Consider the following 20,836-nt stretch of genomic DNA (forward strand, 5'->3'; position numbering starts at 1 on the left):
GATTTGCCAGTATCCTGAGTACATGTCCATGGTTGAGAAAAACTTAGCCCCCTTCAGACAATCTAGTGTATCATCAATTCGTGGAGGAGGGTAAACATCCTTTTTAGTTATCTTATTAAGCTTCCTGTAATCAACACAAAAGCGCCAACTGCCATCCATCTTCCTGACGAGGACCACTGGTGACGACCATGGGTTCTGCGAAGGCTAAATGATGTCATTCTTCATCATTCTCTCTACCTCGTCGTGAATTATTCGACGTTCAGTTGATGACACATGGTATGCTCTCTGGCTTATTGGTTGATAGTCTCCAGTGCTAATCCGGTGCTTCACCGTTGATTTGCCTAATTTGCTTTTCACTTGTGGATTGAAGCATTCAGAGAACTCTTGTAGAATGGCAAGTAGCTTCTTTTGTTGTTCCTTAGTGAAATCTGGTGATAGTCGAGCTAGAAGATCTTGTCTCACGGTGGTAGTGCTAATTTCGCCCACAGACTCGGCATGGGAGGTTTCTATGATGCTCAGCTGTTCTTCAATTAACAGCTCAGTGTTTGCTACGTACATGCGTCTTGGAAGGATCTGCAGTTCTCAGCGACAGTTAACTATCCACAATTCACCAAATCCATTCTTAAATGAGATGACAGAGGCTGGGATGACCAAGTTATTCTCCAGTGGTATGCTTCTCTTACATTCCACTACAAGATCCATGGGTTGATGCATGGCATGACACATGACAGTTACCTTTCTAGCACTGACTACAGGAATGATCACTTCATCCAGCACACATAGTTTCCACACACTCGGATGCGCACCTTCCTGTCCACAGCATCTCATCTCGTCTAGCATAATCTTCGAGTGACCACAATCTATAATTGCCTGAGAAGCTTTCAAAAAGTCCCATCCAAGAATCGTGTCATGACTACACTCTTGTAAGATGATGAATTCTAAGGGCTGTGTAGGGCCACTTATACCCACACAAATCGTACATCTTCCTGTAGGTTTTACATATTTCCCATTAGCCACCTTGTTGTCGACAAATATGGTTTTCTGTAACTGGTGATGGTACTTCTCCAAAATGACTGAATGTAATGCTCCAGAGCCCACAAGAGCTTGGGCTGGTCGGCCATCCATGAGGATATCGAGTTAGTTTCCTATCGTTTTTGTGGTGATCGACGGCGGAGGATTTTTCTCTTTGGCAGCCTCACCTCCAAGGAAGATCGCACCCTTTAGTTTTCCAGGTTGCGGCGGCTAGGTGATCGGCTGGAGCTTCTAAACAGTGATTGGCGTGCTGGGGAGCATCCTCTCCAGCGGCTAACTTGCAGCGATGGTGACCCACATCGTCCTGCACCCACATTTTCTTGTTCATCTTCGTCGTCCCGGAGTTGGTGTCGGCTAAGAACAATCTGCTGTTTTCTCGCATGGGCGTCATCAAATATCCACCGCCTTTCTTGACAATAGCGCACCACATGTCCCGGTCATCCACAGTGGAAAAATACTGGTTGGTTATCCTGGGACCTCCAAATGTCAGTCTTCCTTGGTGCCCAAGCAGGTTCCTCATATGGCATTGTAGGAATGTAACTCCACCTGTGTCTTGACTTTTTCGCCATTTTAAAGGGCAATAAAGGACGAGAGATTGGTCTGTCCCACTTACTCCCTTATGACCTCTTGAAGTATCTTGGTTTTTTGCTCGCCGTGCAATCCAAGTGCCTTCTGAACTTCCTCTCTCACTATCTGACAAAGAACACTTTGTCCTGATTGCCGTGATCCAAAACTTTTAGTATGTCATGTGAGGCAAGTGAGTTGGGTTTTGCATGTTCGATGTTTTTGAAATCTATGCTGTTTGGCATGGAGGAGGTCATTATGTTTCACTAGGGACTGAACTCTAACTTCAGTGCCACTAACAACCTTTACATATGAGCAGAATTTCTTTGAGTTTTGTGAAAGATCATTTGACAGTATTCTGCTATGGTAGTCTTTGAAGCTTCCCACATTGCTCTCTTGACAGCCAAATGTGTTTCATTCAGTATTTCTCTACCCTTTAGCCCTATGTGTCATTTCACATGTATTACACGGTAGTCTCTGTTCTTTTGAAGTTTCGTTACAGTGATTATATACCATGGAGGGATCCTGCCAACTGTGAGGTGCGAGGTGTTGTTCATTTTCTGCAAGTGTAATATGTTGGACCCTGTGACAGTCAACACAGACTTATCATAATTTATAGTGAAGATGTAATGACTGCAGCCAGTGTCCAAAAGTGGTGCATAATGTATAAAAATGGCAGATCAGGTGTTCACAACGGACAGAGATCAGGGCGACTCTCTATCATAACAAATGTACTGAAACAAAAGGTGGGTTGCATCATTTGAGATAACTGATGAGACACAATTAGATATGCGCATGAACAAAATGAGGAAGTGTCTCATTCAGTAGCACATAAACTTGTCGCTGAGCACTTTGGCTACCACAAAATCTGTGCACGATGCGTGCCAGCCATGCTCACATATGACCAGAGAGCTGTGACCATGGGTGCTGCATAAGAGTTCTTGGAGGATAGTGAAAGGAATGGCAACACATTCATTGACCAGGTTGTTACAGGAAATGAAATGTGTTTCTCATAACACCCACACAATGAAGTGACATTGTATAGAATGTTGCCACAGAAGCCATGTAAGTTCAAACAAATTGCATCAACTCAAGAACTGGTGGCTTCTGTACTCTGGAAGAGTGAAGAGGTCCTACTCATTGATTTCCTGCCCTGCAATGCAACAATCAGTAGTGATGGAAGCTGTGATACCTTCAGATGTTTTTGTCAGGCTATCCAGAAACACCTAAGAGGCAAGATCTCATGTGGAATTGTTCTGTTGCACAACAGTGCACATCCTGCTTAATGTCCAGCTGATAGAAGGAGCACCTTGCTGGTAAAGACTTCCCAAATGATGGTGGCCTGAAGGAAACCGTCATGACCTGTTTGAATATATACACGAAATGGAGTGAAGATACCAGAAATGCCTTAATGTCAATGACAATTATGTGGAAAAGTCAACAAAGTATGTGCCTTTGTATATTCAGTTTCTTACGAAAAGGATATAGTGCTACTTACCATATAGTACAGATGTGTCACAGACAGGCACAACAAAAAGACTGCAGTCTTTTTGTTGTACCTGTTTGCAACTCAACATCTCCGCTATAAGTAATTTATCCTTTTCATAATATTGTCATTATTCCATCCTGGATTTTCCATTGTTATGATCAGTTTATGTATTATTATTATTATTATTATTATTATCATCATCATCATCATTATCATTACTAAAGAATATCATGATATGGCAAAACATTCTTTACTTTCTGGATGACCCTCATATTTATATTCAAGCACTCACCTGACCAGAAGTCCTGTTCTTTCTGCTACATACTTCACTACTCCTACTATATCTAACTTCATTCTATCTCTCTTTTTAATCTATCTCAGATAGCAAGCTAGTGCTAAGCAAAGAATGGAAAGCCGAAGGCTGGAAGGAATATATGGGAGGGCTACAGAAGGGAAATGAACTTGAAGGATATGTTATAGAAAGGGAAGAGCAAGTAGATGAAGATGAGATGAAATGAGAGGTACGGTACTGTGACAAGAATTTGACAGAGCACTGTAAAGCTGAAGTCAAAATAATGCTCCTGGAGTAGATGACATTGCAGTGGAACTACTGATGTCCTTGGGAGAGTGAGTCAACCACATCAAAACTATTCCACCTGTTGAGCAAGATGTATGAGACAGGGGAAATACCCTCAAACTTCAAGAAGAAAGCAATAATTCCAGTTACAAAGAGAGCAGATGCTGACAGATGTGAATATTATAAATTATTACACAAATGCTTTACAGAAGAATGGAAAAGCGAGTAGAAGTTGATTGCGTAGAAAAACAGTTTTTATTCCAGAGAAATGTAGGAGTACATGAAGCATACTGACTACATGACTTACCTTAGAAGATAAGCAAACCTTTATTCATATCATGTGTTGGTTTAGAGAAAGCTTTACACAATATTGACCAGAATATATTCTTCGAAATTTTGAAGGTAGCAGGGAGCAAAAGGTTATCTACAACTTGTACAAAAACCAGACTGTAGTAATGGGAAGCAGTAGACAAAGCTTAAGCCTATCTCTGATGTTATTCAATCTGTACATTGAGTGGGCAGTATAGAAAACCAAAGAGAAATTTGAAAATCAGGGAGAAGAAATAAAGCTATAAGGTCTGCCGATTACATTGCAATTCTGTCAAAGATGGCAAAGGACTTGGAATAGCAGTTGAAAGGAATTGATAGTGTCTTGAAAAGAAATTATTAGATGAACATCAATAAAAGTAAAACAAGATTAATGGAATGTAAGTGAATTAAATCAGCTGATTCTGAGGGAATTAAATTAGGAAATGAGATACTGAGCATGGTAGATGACTTTGCTACTGAGCAGCAAATGAACTGTTGATGGCTAGAAGCAGAGGGGATATAAAATGCAGACTGTCAGTAGCTAGAAAATTGTTTGTGAAAGTGAGAAATTTGTTAATGGCAAATATATGAGCATTAAATCGGTTAGTAATGATTTCTTTCAACACGTCATCATTTTCCAAGTGCTTTCCACCAAGAAATTCCTTCAGTTTTGGAAACGAAAATCTGATGGTGCTAGGTCAGGGCTGTATGGCGAATGATCCAGTAATTCCCAATGAAACTTGTCCAGTTGCGTCTTTGTTCTTGCCACATCGAGAGACTGAGCATTGTCATGAAATAGAACAATACTGCTAGAGAGCAGTTGCCGCTGGTAATTTTGAATAGCGCACCTAAGCTGTAATAATTTTACAGTACCTCTCTGTATTTATTGCCACTCCTGTTGGCCAAAAGTCTAAAAGAAGAATGCCTTTCCAGTCCCAAAAAACCATGGTCATAATTTTCCATGTTGAAGATTCTTGTTTGAATTTTTGTGGTTCTGTATGGGAGTTGGAATGATGCCACTCACTGAATTGATGTTTATTCTGTGGAGTGTTGTGTGGAATTCACATTTCTTCACCAGTCACAATGTGATTCAAGAATTCATCACCATCCATGTGATAGTGCTCCAAAACAGACAAAGAATGTACCATTTGCTTTGTTTTGTGTTCTTCTGGAAACATTTTAGGCACCCCTGTTGCACACATTCTTTTATGGTGAAGTTTTTCTGTAACAGTTGAAAAATTACTGATCTTGAAACTTGCAGAAATTTCTGATGCAGCTCAACAATAATGAAGCGCCTGTGTTGGTGAATTGCCTCATCAACTTTTTATGTCAAGTCTTAATTCATGACAGTAGGCCATCCAGATCTTTATTCATCACAAGCATTTCTCCTTTCTTCATTAAACTGCCTACACCAGTTACACATATTTCCATCTTGTATTACAATATTAGAGAAGGAAAGTTGCTACTCGCCATAAAGCGGAGATGCTGAGTCGCGATAGGCACAACAAAAAGATTTACACAGTTGTAAGTTTTGGCAATTAAGGCCTTTGTCTGCAATACACACACACACACACACACACACACACACACACACACAAGAAACTTTCACCCATGTCTGGAGTCTCAGACAACTGAAACCACACTGCGAGCATCAGCACCAGTGCATGAAGGGAGTGGCGACTGGGTGAGGGTAAGGAGGAGGCATCTTTTTTATCTGGATTGAAAGTGAGGAAACCCTATTCACATTCCTCCAGAACCTCAGTTACTTCTCCCCCATATGCTTCACCTGGTCCTACTCATCCCAACAAGCCACCTCCACCTCAGAGACGGCTACATCAGTACCTCTGTCCATATCAGACCTACTAACCACCAGCAATACCTCCACTTCGACAGCTGCTACCCATTCGATACCAAGAAGTCCCTTCTGTACAGCCTGGCCACCCGTGGTCGTCACATCTGCAGCGACGAGTAGTCCCTCTCAAAATATACCGAGGGTCTCACTGAAGCCTTCACCGACTGTAATTATCCTCCCAACCTTCTACAAAAACAAATCTCTGGTGCCTTATCTTTCCAGTCTCCCACCACCTCCCAAAGTCCCACAGTCCAGCCACAAAAGAGCATTCCCCTCATAACTCAGTACAATCCAGTGTCCTGCCCACTATCCTTCCAACTCCTCCTCCAGTGGTATTCCACCGAACCTACAGAATATACTCGTCCATCCTTACACAACCCCTGCTCCCAATCCCTTACCTCATGGCTCATACCCCTGTAATAGACCTAGATGCAAGACCTGTCCCATACATCCTCCTACCACCACCTACTCCAGTTGGTCACTAAATTCACCTATCCCATCAAAGGCAGAGCTACCTGTGAAACCAGTCATGTGATTTACAAGCTAAGCTCCAACCACTGTGTTGCATTCTATGCAGGCATGACAACCAACAAGCTTTCTGCCTGCATGTATGGCCACCAACAAACTGTGTCCAAAAAACAAGTGGACCATCCTGTTGCTGAACACGCTGCCAAACATGATATCCCTCATCTCAGTGACTGCTTCATAGCCTGCGCCATATGGATCCTTCCCACCAACACCAGCTTTTCTGAATTGCGCAGGTGGGAACTTTCCCTGCAATACATCCTACATTCCTGTAACCCTCCTGGCCTCAACCATCGTTAGTCACTGTCCTCACCCATCCAGCCCCCTCCCTGTATTCATTCCAGCACTACATAGCCGTCATTCAACTGCCACACCCAGTCTTAATTTCTTTTTATTTCTCTCCTTTCCACTCCTTACCCCTCCCCCCCCCTCAACTTTTCTCCTGCCCTCCATCTAAACTGCAGTACTTCACTGTCCACCACCCTCACCATACTATCCCTCCTGCTCCCCGCCCGAACCTCCTCCTTACCACCACCCAGTCACCACTCCCATCATGCACTGGTGCTGCTGCTCGCAGTGTGGTTTCAGTTGTCTTAGACTGCAGATGTGTGTGCAAGTTTTGTGTGTGTGTGTGTGTGTGTGTGTGTGTGTGTGTGTGTATTGCTGACAAAGGCCCTAATAAGGTCCTAATGACCGAAAGCTATAATTGTGTGAATCTTTTAGTTGTGCCTATCGTGACTCAACATCTCCGCTATATGGTGAGTAGCAACTTTCCTTCTCTAATATTGTTACATTCCATCCTGGATTTTCCATTGTTTCATTAGATTTTTTTTTTAGATTAGATTTGCTTTCATTCCCATTGATCTGTAGTGAGGAGGTCCTCCAGGATGTCGTCGTCGGCTGATACTCGTATCCGAGTTTTCATTTCTCTCCTGAGATTTCCTTTGTCACGGTTCAGGCGTGGAAGTGTCGTTGATGGCTTAGCAATCCAATCCTAGCGTGGAACAGGCGGCCACAGACATTACAGCTGATGGAAGGTGGAGGACGTGGCTGAGCCTGGAGGAGTTTACGTCTCTGGCGTTTGTCATCCTCCATTCTTCGACGTTCCAGCTCAAAGTTTTGAAGAGCATTTGAGGTAACTGAGCACCAGCGACTTCGGTCTTGTGCTATTCTGGACCAGTTACTCAGATCGATGTTCAAGTTTTTCAGATTTTTCTTGTACTGATCCTTATAACATTTGAGAGGGGCACCTCGTGGCCTTTTACCTGTGCTCACTTCGCTGTACAGCATTTGGCGTGGAAGTCTGTCATTTTTCATCCGCTGTACATGTCCGACCCATCTGAGTTGATGCCCAATGATAAGAGCTTCCATGCTATACATTTTTGCTTTCTCAGGAACAGCCGTGTTGGATATGAAGTCATCCCATTTCAGGTTCATGATATATCTTAGCTTCTGTTGGTTGAAGCGTTCTAGTTTCTTCAGATCACAGCGATATAACGTCCAGGTTTCGCAACCATATAGCAGGGTGGAAATGACTACAGCTTTGTACACCATCAGTTTGGTGTACAGTGGTTGGTCTTTATTCAGGAAGACACGCTTTGTAAGACGTCCAAATGCTACATGGGCAGCACGTAATCTATTCTCCACATCTTTTCCAGATGAGCAGTTAGATGACAGTATGCTTCCTAGGTAGAGGAAATGGTCCACTTGTTCCAAGGGTGTATCATAAATGGATATGCTTAAGTCAGGAACGGAGGAGCCAGGAGTTGGCTGCGCCATCACCTTTGTCTTTGGAATATTGATGGAGAGACCAAATCGTTCGTACGCCCTGCTGAAGGAATCAACTGACAGCTGCAACTCTGCAGGTGAATGAGCTGGAGAAGCATTGTCATCAGCATACTGCAGCTCTGTCACATGAGTGGTACTGGTGAACCTTTTTGAATGGAGTCTGGACTGGTTGAATAATCCTCCATCAAACCTGTACTTTAGTTCTATTCCTGCATTGTTTACGGTTGTCTCGTAAAGCATAGCTGCCAGATACAATGCAAATAATGTTGGTGCAAGAACACATCCTTGTTTAAGCCCACTTATTATTGGGAATTCACCAGTCATTTCATTCTGGCAGAGGACCTGTCCAGTCATATCATCGTGGAGAGCTTCAATCAGGTCAACAATATGTTCGGGGCAGCCGAAGCATTTTACGACCATCCACATGGCTTCTCTGGGAACTGTATCAAAGGCCTTTTCTAGATCGTAGAAAACAAGTAGTAAAGGCTTTTGCTGTTCTCTGCACTTCTCCTGTAGTTGTCGTGCAGAGAAAATCATGTCAATTGTCCCTCTTGAAGGTCGAAACCCGTATTGAGGCTCAGGTAGTATAGTCTCTGAAAGTGTCTGGAGGCGATTTAAAAGGATTCTTGCAAAAATTTTGCCAGTGACAGAGAGTAGAGATATTCCCCGGTAGTTACCACAGATGCTTCTGTCGCCCTTCTTGAAGATGGTGGCATTTGTGGAGTTCTTCAAGTCAGCTGGTACCTTGCGGGTTTCCCACATTAATAGAATGAGTGAGAAGAGTCTAGTTTTTAGAGGCAAGCCGCCACCCTCAATAAGCTCCATCGGGATGCTGTCAGGTCCAGGAGCCTTCCCAGGTTTCACACTCTTGAGTGCCTTGCAGAATTCTTGAAAAGTTGGAGGATCAGCCATCCAGGGTTTTGGAGGGTGCTGTGGGACATTTTTGAGAAAATCTCTACCGGCGGTAGAAGGGTGGTTTAACAGTGAGCTGAAGTGCTCTTTCCAATTATTTAAGACGTCCTGACTTTCAGTAAGAATGGTGGAGTTGTCAGCAGCTTTCACTGTTCCTGATGAGGAGCGGATAGGTCCATACAGCTCTTTAATACTAGCGTAGAAGCCACGCAGGTTCCTTGCATCGGAAAGATTTTGGAGTTCTGTGGCTTTCTGTTGCCACCATTTGTTCTTGATTACTCGTATTTCACTTTGACATTTCTGTTTGAGTTCTTAAAAGTGTGCTTTCTTTTCTGCGCAGGACGGATCTTGAGCAAGGGATAGGTAAGCATCCCGCTTTGCATTGATGATGGCTTGGATTTCTCCATGGTTGTCATCAAACCAGTCACTTCTTTTCCGTGCACTAAAACCAACAACATTCTCAGCAGTTTCTTTGACGATGTTCTTTAATGTGGTCCATTCTTGTTCGACGTCATCTGTGGTTGCTGGAGCTTTGTTAAGTTGTTCAGACAGTATGTCTTGTTGTTCAGGTTGCTTATGTTGAATTTTCTGCGTGGTGGGTTTGAAAAGTGTGATCGTGGCTTGCGATACTTTGGTACTCTCAAACGGCTGACTAAAAGTCTATGGTCAGTCCAGCACTCATCGATTTTTAGTGCTGCTTTTGTGATGAGAATGTCTTTCTTGTCACGCTGTCGCGTTACAACGTAGTCTATAAGATGCCAATGTTTGGAGCGTGGGTGCATCCATGTGGTCTTATAGCGGTTACGCAAACGGAATTGGGTATTGGAGATGAAAAGCTCTTGCTCAGCACATAGACCAAGAAGTAACAACCCATTTGCATTGCAGTTTCCCACCCCTTGTTTACCCATGACATCTCTCCAAAAACGGTTGTCCCTTCCCACTCTGGCATTGAAATCACCAAGTAAAATTAATTTATCTTGAATGGGTATTTTAGAGAGAGTACTGTTCAGTTGGTGGTAGTACTGATTCTTTGTGTCTTCTTCACTGTCTAAAGTAGGAACATATGCAGAGACGAAGGTGATGAATCTGTCTGAACCAATGAGTACTCTAAGAGTCATCAGTCTTTCATTAATTGAGACAGGTGTAAGTCGAAGATCTTTCACTATTTTCGTTTTTATGGCAAATCCTGCACCATGGATGCGTGGTTCTCCTGCATCCTTTCCCTTCCAGAAGATGGTGTACCCTGAACGTACCTCACTAATGTGTCCCTCACCTGAGAGTCTTGTCTCACTCAAGGCAGCTATGTCTATATCTAGCCGGGCTAGTTCTTGGGTGATACAAGCAGTTCTTCTCTCTGGCCTGTAATTGTTCACGTCCAGGAGGGTCCTGACATTCCATGTCCCTATTGTCATAATCATTTCATTCTTCTTTTGTTTACGTCCGCAGTATAAGGAGTGACCTACTGGGTGCGGATTCCCAGCCCGGTTCAAGTGTGACTTCCGATGTTTAGCCCACATTTTCTAGGGCCTTCCCCATTCAGGGTGGGCAGCGGCCATCCTAAATAGGCCTGCCCAGTCGCAGGTGCAGGACCGGATTCCCGAGTAGTCACACGGGTTCTCAGGAAGGCGACCATCACACACCTGCTGCCAATGTGCAGGTCCAGACTAGTAGCTTCCAGCCTCACTCGGAGCCTGCTACCATCGTCCTTATCCCATCACCATTGGTCTTTAGAGAAAATGACAGGAGAAATTGCCATTTGCGTGAATTTGTTTAAGGTGGATTACAGCTTGCGAGGAAGTGACCCACACACTATGATTCTGGAACAATTCATCACGGCACATATGTATGTGACATGTGACTTTAGGTACCAGAACTGCAACGAACTGCCGCGAGCTCAATGATGGCTGAGCGGCGCCTTTACAGCCAGTTCGTCTGGCATGACCTCTTCCGCCTCCACGATCGTTTAGAACCTGGGATATAAGATTCTTTTTCCGCTCGCTTCGCCATTGGGTCGAAGGGTAGATAATAGATACTAGAGAGGAAAGTGAAAGACACCCTTGGGCCTCGGAAACCTAATACCGTTGGGGTCGAAGAAACCAAGAGTTGGCCGAGGGGGGCCAGATAGGAAAGGAAACAGGAGAAGCCTGACACAAGTAAGTGGAAGTAATGCCAGGCTTAGGCCGGTATTACACTATCAAATTTCTTTGTCCAATATCTTTGTCAAAGATTTTTGATAGTGTAATAGGGATCTTTGACAAATGTCGTCCAATATTTGATCAAATCTAGGCCGAGGCCGTATATTTGATCAAAGAAATCGCTTGTCTTCTGTTCACTGCAATGCGATATGTTACCACGCGGAGCGCTAGCATCGCTGCAGCGTTCTGTCGTCTGTAGTGTTTTTATAACCATTGCCGGTAAATACAATTGGTGTGTGCCGACAACTACAGAATTAATAGAGATGTCTGAAGCTTATGAGGAGCTTTACAACGTGAGGCACCCTGAATACAAAAATAGATTAAGAAGATTGGAGACCTAACCTGACCTAACCTAACATAACATAACCCTCTCCTGTAGCAAGGAATCTGAGTGTTATAGTGAGCCTGTCTTCTGAAGATGTAGCAGTTCTTAAGTGAAAATTGTGCTTTGTGATATGAGGATACACTTTATTGAGCACATACAGAAATGTATGCTCATCCATTCTTAACTAATTGATGTACGACTTGACATCTTCCACTGTAAGCTCACGTAACAAGTTTTGTTGAATGCTTTTATCATGTCGTCGTAAAACCCACGGCTTCACCCAGATTAGATTAGTTTTTCGTTCCATAGATCCGTGCTGAGGAGATCCTCGTGGATGTGGAACATGTCGATTTTTTTAAGCTGAAATAAAAATACTAATAGTATGAATAAATACAATACATCATTTGTTTCTATTAAAAATTTCGCCAATGGAGTAGGAGGAGTTGGCCAGTAGTAAGTCTTTCAGGCTCCTTTTAAACTGATCTTTATTTCTAACAAAATTTTTTATGTTTCCTGGCAAATTATTGAAGATGAGTGTTCCTGAGTAGTGGACCCTTTTTGAACTAAAGTAAGTGTTTTTAAGTCCTTGTGCAGATCATTTTTGTTCTTGGTATTGTATTTATGAACTGAGTTGTTTGTTGGAAAAAGAGATATATTATTTACGACAAATTTTATTAAGAAGTAAATATACTGAGAGGCAGTAGTTAACCTGCGAGCCGGAAGTATAGTGAACTCTTGTCATTTGGGCCTACGAGAGTTATAGTTTTTTTTTGTTTGTTTCTCATGCCTAGATAACTGTACAAACATATCGTTGCATTTATTGTAATAATCATTACATATAATGATCCACATGCAACAATAACTCTACGGACGTATCTAGGCATGAAATACAAAACAAAAAAAGCTAACCTGCAAATCTCGTACGTTCAAACGACAGTCTCACTGTACTTCTGGCCCGCCAACAGTTTCATTTTCATTCTTATTTTCCCCCAGTACCAATGCAAGAATCTGAAGTACCCAGTTCTTTGAAGAGGTTTCTGCAGGAGGTCCGTGAATTTACTCCACAAATAATACGTATTACACGCTTTTGGACCTTGAAAACTTTTGTTTGACTTCAAGATTTACCCCAAAATATTATCCCATACGACATTATGGAATGAAAGTATGCAAGCTTTTTCATTGTTATATTGCCTATGTCTGCTAACACTCGAATTGCAAATACAGACTTGTTAAGGCGTTTCTGCAGTTCTGTGGTGTGCTCCTCCCAACTGAATTTATTATCAAGTTGTAATCCCAGGACTTTTAAGACTGTCAACCTCGTATGTATGGTTCCATTTTTTCCCCCCACTTCTTTTCCGCATGTGCACACAATGCAATTGGAGTACGTAGAACTGCTGCGGTTAATAACAAGTTGTTGTCAGCCATCTTGAACTTTGACGAAAAATTGGATGACAGTGTAATACCCCTTGTAGCGCTACGTCAAAGATCTTTGTCAAATATATTGGACGGAATATTGGATCACATCTTTGATCAAATCTTTGACAAAGAAATTTGATAGTGTAATACCGGCCTTAGCTAAGGGCCCGTGTGGTTGCCACCCACATACTCCCAAGACGGGAGCCCCCTGCGGGGACCAGGATGTAGAACATGTCTGAAAGCCAACAATATATGACAAATATTTACAACTCAAACAAATAAGCTAATGTACCATTCCACAGGTCCCAAGTGGCATGGTCGTCATTTTTTAATGAACGCTATATGAAAGAATCATTTTACAATAATGCGCTGAATTTAAAATAAAAAGTTTTTTATGTATTTATAAGGTAATAAATGTGTAATACAACTACTATAATATTTATTTACAATGAACACATTACTGCACTGAACTGGTGCAGAAGTTAGATTGTACTTTTACACACACACACACACACACACACACACACACACTTATTTACAATGAACACATTACTGCGCTGAAATTGTGCAGAAGATACACACACACACAAATCAGTTGATTCTACTGAGAAATTCATCAATGGAGTAGAAGGAGTTGGCCACCAATAAATCCTTTAGGCTTCTCCTAAACTGAATTTCATTGGTTGCTAAGCTTTTTATGGCTGCTGGCAAGTTATTGAAAATGTGTGTTCCTGAATAATGCACACCTTCTTGTACAAGACTAAGTGACTTTAACTCCTTGTGAAGATTATTCTTATTTCTAGTATTGATTCCATGAACTGAGCCGTTGGTTTGAAAAAGTGATATATTTTGAATGACAAATTTCATTAAGAAATAAATATATTGGGAAGTAGTAGTTAGTATCCCTAGTTCCCTAAACAGGCTTCTGCAGGATGTTCTTGCGTTCATCACATATAACTCTTACTGCACGTTTTTGTGCCCAGAAAACTTTACCTTGGCTTGATGAATTACCCCAAAAAATAATCCCATATGACATTATGGAATGAAAGCAAGCATAGTATGCCAGCTTTTTCATTTTTATATCCCCTATGTCTGACACAATTCGCATTGCAAATAGAGATTTGTTAAGACGCTTCAGCAGTTCTGTGGTGTGCTCCTCCCAGTTGAATTTATTATCAAGTTGCAATCCCAAGAATTTAACACTGTCCACTTCTTCTATCTGCTTGTCATTGTATGTTAGGCATATACTCGTGGGACACTCCTTACAAGTTCTGAACTGCTTGTAGTGTGTTTTTTCAAAGTTTAGTGACAAAGAATTGGCTAGGAACCAGTGATTAATGTTCACAAATATTTTATTAGTTGACCTTTCTAAGACTACACTTGATTTGCTATTTATTGCAATGTTTGTATCATCAGCAAACAAAATGAACTTGACTTCTGGTAATGTTACTGATGTAAGGTCATTGATATACACAATAAAAAGTAAGGGCCCTAAAATGGAACCTTGTGGGATCCCACCTGTAATTAGTTCCCAGTTGGATGATGCCTGATAGCTTGATGCATGTCTCTTTCCTAATAACACCCTTTGTTTCCTGCCAGAGACATAAGATTTGAACCATTTTGCAGCATTTACTGTTACACTATAATATTCTAATTTACTTAAAAGGATATTGTTATTTACACAGTCAAATGCATTTGACAGATCACAAAATATACCAGTTGCCTGCAATTTTTGTCTAATGAATTAAGCACATTTTCACTGTAAGTGTAGATAGCCTTCTCAATATCAGAACCTGTTAGAAATCCGAGCTGTGACATTGGCAGTATGTTATTTTAGATAAGATGGTTATAAAGCCGATTATACCTTACTTTTTCTAAAATTTTTGAGAATGCTGGCAAAAGTGAAATTGGATGGAAATTTGGTGCTATTTCTTTGTCTCTCTTCTTAAACAGTGGCTTAACTTCGGCATATTTCAACCATTCAGGAAATATTTCACTGATTAATGACTGGTTACACAGATAGCTTAATATGTTACTTAACTCAGAATCACATTCTTTAATTAACTTTGTTGATATTTCGATGTACCGACTAGATGTTTTTGATTTTAAAGATTTTGTGATGGATATTATTTCTGCTGAGGTAGTGAGGGCCAAATTCATATTATGGAAGTTACTTGAGATGTCTGATCTGAGGTATTCCATAGCAGCATCTACAGAACCTGACAACACCATCTTGTCAGTAACAGTTATAAAATGTTTGTTAAAAAGTTCTGCAACACTACATGTCTGTCACCAATGTATCATTTACTCTTAATGCTATTTGTCCCTCTTCATGTCTGGTTCTACCGGTCTCCTCCTTCACTATATCCCATATAGTCTTTATTTTGTTATCTGATATGACTATCTTTTCCTTGTTATATTTTTGCTTTGATGTCCATATTACAGTCTTTAATATTTTGCAGTATTCCTTGTAATGTGCTATAGCATCAACATCGGAACTGTTTCGGATTGACAGATAAAGTTTTCTTTTTGTTTTAAAAGATACCTCTATTCCTTGAATAATCCATGGCTTCTTTGTAGACTTTGCTCTAACCTTGGTAAGTTTTGGGGGAAAACAGTGTTTGAATAAGGTAAGCACTTTATTGGCAAGAGTGTTATATTTTTCATTCATGCCATGAGCACTGTAAACATCAGTCCAGTGAATGTCTCTAAGGAGTGTCCTAAAATAATCAATTTTTGGCTTATTGATTACCCTCTTGAGCTCAGATTTAACAGATTGTATATCCTGTTCAGTATTAACATTTAACAGAAGGAACTGCATCTCATGGTTTGAGAGACCATTGACTATTGGTTTAATAGTCATGCATTACACCTGCACCATAAATTTCAGCAAGCTGTTGGTGAATTTCAGCAGGATGAACTTAAGTATGGAATAATGGAGCACACTCCACAATCAACAGGATTACTGATCGACATGGTGACAGGCAAAGCAATATAACCATACAACCAACACCAGAAGAGACATGAAATGTAATGGCCGCGTGGTGACAGACTGCCCAAGAGTGAACAACCATGAATGGATGTCACATGACAGGATGCAAGGACACAATGCATTATCAATTCTTACTCTTAAAATGGCTCTTGTAAATGGAAGTATTAGATAATCTTTTCCGGAGATGTTTGTTGGACTGTAGCCTTGTATGGAAGTGAAACATGGATGATGATCAGTTCAGAAAAGAAAACAATCAAAGTTTTGTAAATGTGGTTTATAGAAGAATGCTGAAGATTAAATGGATAGATCAAATAACTAATGAGGAGGTATGAAATCAAACTGGGAAAAATGACATTTATTGCACATCTTGACCAAAAGAAGGAATCAGGTGATCGACATATCCTGAATCATCAGATTGTTATGGAAGAAAGTGTGGGACAGGGGGGGGAGGTGAGGTGAAAATTAAGAGGCACTAAGGCTTGACTACAATAAACAGGTTTAAATGAATGTAGAATGTAGATTAAGTAGTTTTGTAGAGATGGAGAGGTTTGCACCATATAGACTAGCATAGAGACCCCAACAACAACAACAACAATAACAACATGACATTTATTAAAGAAAGCTCTATTCGTCAGTCCATCAAGTGAGAGCGACAGGTTTCTGTTATTAAATCAAAGGGATGCCTCATGTGTACTCCGTGTCCTATTTGTAGTTCTAGAGCACCATGTTTTCTGTTTTGTCAATCATATTAGTGATTCCCCAAATTCTAACATCATCTTCTGGATTATACAGCCTGGCATATCTCAAGCTCCTCTTTTAACCAGTCTATGTGATCTCTCCTATATATAAAAAACCTGATTAGACTGTGTGTATCCCCTATTAATTTTTTTTTATTTTAACTTTTGTGCTGCACAGCTGATAACTAATATCATCCCAAGCAAGGCATAATTTCACTGCTGTATTATAGATATTATGCATTTGTGTAGTTTTCTGTGTTTTATTCTTCCTTTTCACCTGACATGCACATGCACTGTAGTCTCTCAGAAAGTGAGAAGTTTTCTTGCATTTAATGTGTATTACAGGTATGTGTTCAAATAAACATTGCATGGCTGGTAATTTCCCCACCTATTCTATGAGATAAAAGAATTTATCAAGTGTATTATATTACTGTAGTGTTAATAGCTAGCCTGTTATTCTTTTAAATTATCGGTTATATTGTACTGTGTGTGTGTGACATTGTCTATTGTTGTAATGGCCTAATGACAATATAATTTTATTACCATTATTATTATTATTATTATTATTATTATTATTATCATCATCATCATCATCATCATCATCATCATCATCTTACTTGTTTTTGTTGTTGGTGTAGTATTATCATCATCATTCCCAGTCAAAGTCTGTTTACAGTTTGAGTGAAAATTGCTGGGATCACCATGAGTGTATTAAGATGCAGGTGGAAGAGTATTGAAATATTAAGAATTTTTCCATATCAGTCGTTATGTGTAACAAAAATTTTAAGAAACTTGCCTGTGAAGTCGTTGTGTATAGATATATTTTTAAATATATCTAAAAACAAAGATGATGTGACTTACCAAACGAAAGCGCTGGCAGGTTGATAGACACACAAACAAACACAAACATACACACAAAATTCAAGCTTTCGCAACAAACTGTTGCCTCATCAGGAAAGAGGGAAGGAGAGGGAAAGACGAAAGGATGTGGGTTTTAAGGGAGAGGGTAAGGAGTCATTCCAATCCCGGGAGCGGAAAGACTTACCTTAGGGGGAAAAAAGGACGGGTACACACACACACACACACACACACACACACACACACACACACACACATATCCATCCACACATATACCAAATATGTATATGTGTATGTATATGTATATGTGTGAATGGATATGTGTGTGTGCGAGTGTATACCCGTCCTTTTTTCCCCCTAAGGTAAGTCTTTCCGCTCCCGGGATTGGAATGACTCCTTACCCTCTCCCTTAAAACGCACATCATTTCATCTTTCCCTCTCCTTCCCTCTTTCCTTTCCCTCTATTATATTGATATATTTTTAAAATTATTTACAGGGGGTACGGTAATCAGATATAAACAGGATTCTATTTTTTTTTTTAATTCATTTATTGAAACATAATAGGCAGTTACAAATTATTTTTCCAAAGTTTCCCACATTAGAAATACATTTTTCCCAGTGAGAAGGAAAGTTTTTTTTATCGTAGCATCGTAGAATGAATCTGGTCACATCAGGAGCCAATGGCACATATTTCTCCATGCCTTCGACATCTTCAAATCGGCACCCTCCTAGAGCTTCTTTAAGTAGTCCAAACAAATAGAAATTGCAGGGCAATAGGTCCAGGCTGTAAAGAGGATGATCAAGTTGAGTCCTGTGCATTTCCTGTAGTTTGTTGACTTTTGGAGCCGCAGTATGAGGCCTGTTGTGAAGGACTACGATCTATTGAATCAGTTGGTCTCATCTTTTGTGGTGATATGCATCCCTGAACTTCAGCAGCTCGCAGTAGTACACAGCATTTATTGTGAGTTGCTCATGCAAAAAGTTGATGAGCCAAAATGCCTTACGAATTAAAGGAAAGAAAAAAAAAAAGAAAGAACCATGCTAGCTGACAGTTGAGACTTGATGTTCACTCGTGCTCCCTCACCTTTCATCCGCCACTCCTTACTGGCTTGCTTGAACTCAGGAGTGTGGTGGTGGACCCACATTTCATTGCAGGTGACGATCTGACTCAAACTGCATCACCTTCTTTTGCAAACCTCGCTGTAAGAATAGGACCAACATCTCAACTTCTGATTTTCAGTCAAAAGACAAGGCACGCAGCCGGAACACACTTTACGGAACTGTATGTAATTTGTGATGACCACTTGACACCTCCCATATTCTGCTATTTCCAACACATTCGCCTGTCAATCGTCTTCAAGAAAGTCTTCAACTGCATGGACGTTTTCATCTGTATTGCTGGCCTGATGACAGCGATTGTGTTGCTGATCTTCCACATGTTCTTCCTCGAATTCTTTATGCCAGACAAACACATGCGTTCTCAAGAATGTTTGATCACCAAACTGTGCAGTGTGTCTCTGGAAAATTTCCATAGCTTGAATTTCTTCACAAGCAAGAAATTTTGTAATTATGTGTTGCACAATGGAGAGGCACACCCGTTGCTCTGACATCATGAGCGTTACTGATGAAGCTGTGGGAAGTTATTAACAGCCAGCTCTCCCTACTCCTAATGGTCCCACCCAACAACACTATAAGCGCAGGTCCTGTCCTGCTAACTGCTGACCCTGAAGAACAAAAGTCCTGATTATATTTGATTCAACCTGATATTTGTGCAGTGTATAGCTCATGATTTTGTGTCATGTGTGTACAATAGAAAGTTAGCATCTTATGGGTGAAAAAAAATTAACTTTTTTTCTTCCAGGAGCTGTTGTTGCTGTAGCGGCTAGCCGTGATGGATCACTTGTAGTCACAGGGGGCGAAGATCGAAGGGTGGTGTTGTGGGAAAGATCTTCCTGATACAGCTGGTTATGTAGTCTGGAGTTTCATAAGTCTGCTTGTGGACCAACAGAATATATTTTTAAATTGTGCCTTAATAATGCTATCAGTATACATAACACTGGTTTATGTAAAGCAACTTTAGAATGTTGAGCTTTTAACAACAATGTTTTGGGATTTACTACATGAACATTATTTCTTCAATGTTTTACAGTGCTATTTACAAGAAACGTGTATGAAGAGCTATTTTTCTTTTCCCACCACATCCAGATTTTTAATAAATGCTGTAAATAAACTAAAACATAGGAACATCTGTACAGATATTTGTGTACTTGTACATATTTATATGTTTTAAGGAAACGTGAAACATAATATTGATATATTTTATTGTACATTAAAAAAACATTTCATTGTTTTCCTTTAAAAGCTCTTTCGGTGTTTTTGGTGTTGATGTCAGTGAGTGATTCTATTACCAAATGTATAGAGTGTACAGTTGTCAAAGATCCTACTGCTGTGTGTACAAAGCTGAAATTTTTGTATTCTAGCTCAGGTGGAAGAGTATTCAGAATAGTGTACAGAGGGAACTCTGGAAATGGCTTCTGGCCATGGGGGTGCACTCACAGCCACAGGTGCAGCCAGACATTGCCAGATGTTGTTCAATGAGAAACCCAACCGCTTCTATTACTTTTTATTTAGGACTATTGGATGAATGCTACTGTGAGATTGAAGGGATTGACAAAGAACAACTCATGAGGAGTTACATCAAACCATAAAAAAATAAAAGCAGGAAAATTGCAGTTGTCAATAAAAGAGATTCTTGCAAAATATTTCTGCAGTCTATACTGTAACTCTGTTCAAGTGCATGGAATTTAAACCAGTTTGTAGTAATGTGGAAAATCTAACAGGCCTGTTGACATAGCAGAAGAGCTAACAGAAATGCAAAGTCTTTCCTGGCAGACAGACACACACATGCAGCGCGCACCCCCCCCCCCCCCCCTCCCACACACACACACACACACACACACACACACACACACACACACACGCTTTGTGTAATTTCATTTTCCCACGTAAGTGAAGGCTTTGAGCTGGCAAATCAGTGCACTGTAGTGTTCTTTCTCTTATGAAGAGGGTTGTAATGGAGTTTGTGTTGTTTTATGTGGATCCTTGTGGAAGGAGGGAAAAAAAGGAATATAGCTCACACAAAGCAAAGATTTGCAGCAGGAGGAAACACAAAAAATGCAAGCTTTTAGAGCCAGTGACTCCTTCTTCTTGCAGAGGGGTTGAAGGAGCAGGATGAAGAAAAAGGACTGGTAAGGTTTAGAAAACA

General features: G+C 40.7%; 1 protein-coding gene across 1 annotated transcript in view; it reads left to right on the plus strand.

Moving 5' to 3' along the window:
* Positions 1-19,875, plus strand: part of LOC126458511 (protein FAN-like) — a 209,785-nt gene extending 189,910 nt beyond the window's left edge. The window contains exon 18 of the mRNA XM_050095606.1: positions 19,433-19,875. Coding sequence (XP_049951563.1) covers positions 19,433-19,527 — 95 coding nt within the window. The 3' untranslated portion in view covers positions 19,528-19,875. The remainder of the gene's footprint in view (positions 1-19,432) is intronic.
* Positions 19,876-20,836: the final 961 nt, after the last annotated feature.

Source organism: Schistocerca serialis, chromosome 2 (assembly GCF_023864345.2).
Source record: "Schistocerca serialis cubense isolate TAMUIC-IGC-003099 chromosome 2, iqSchSeri2.2, whole genome shotgun sequence".
NCBI classification, from domain to species: domain Eukaryota; kingdom Metazoa; phylum Arthropoda; class Insecta; order Orthoptera; family Acrididae; genus Schistocerca; species Schistocerca serialis.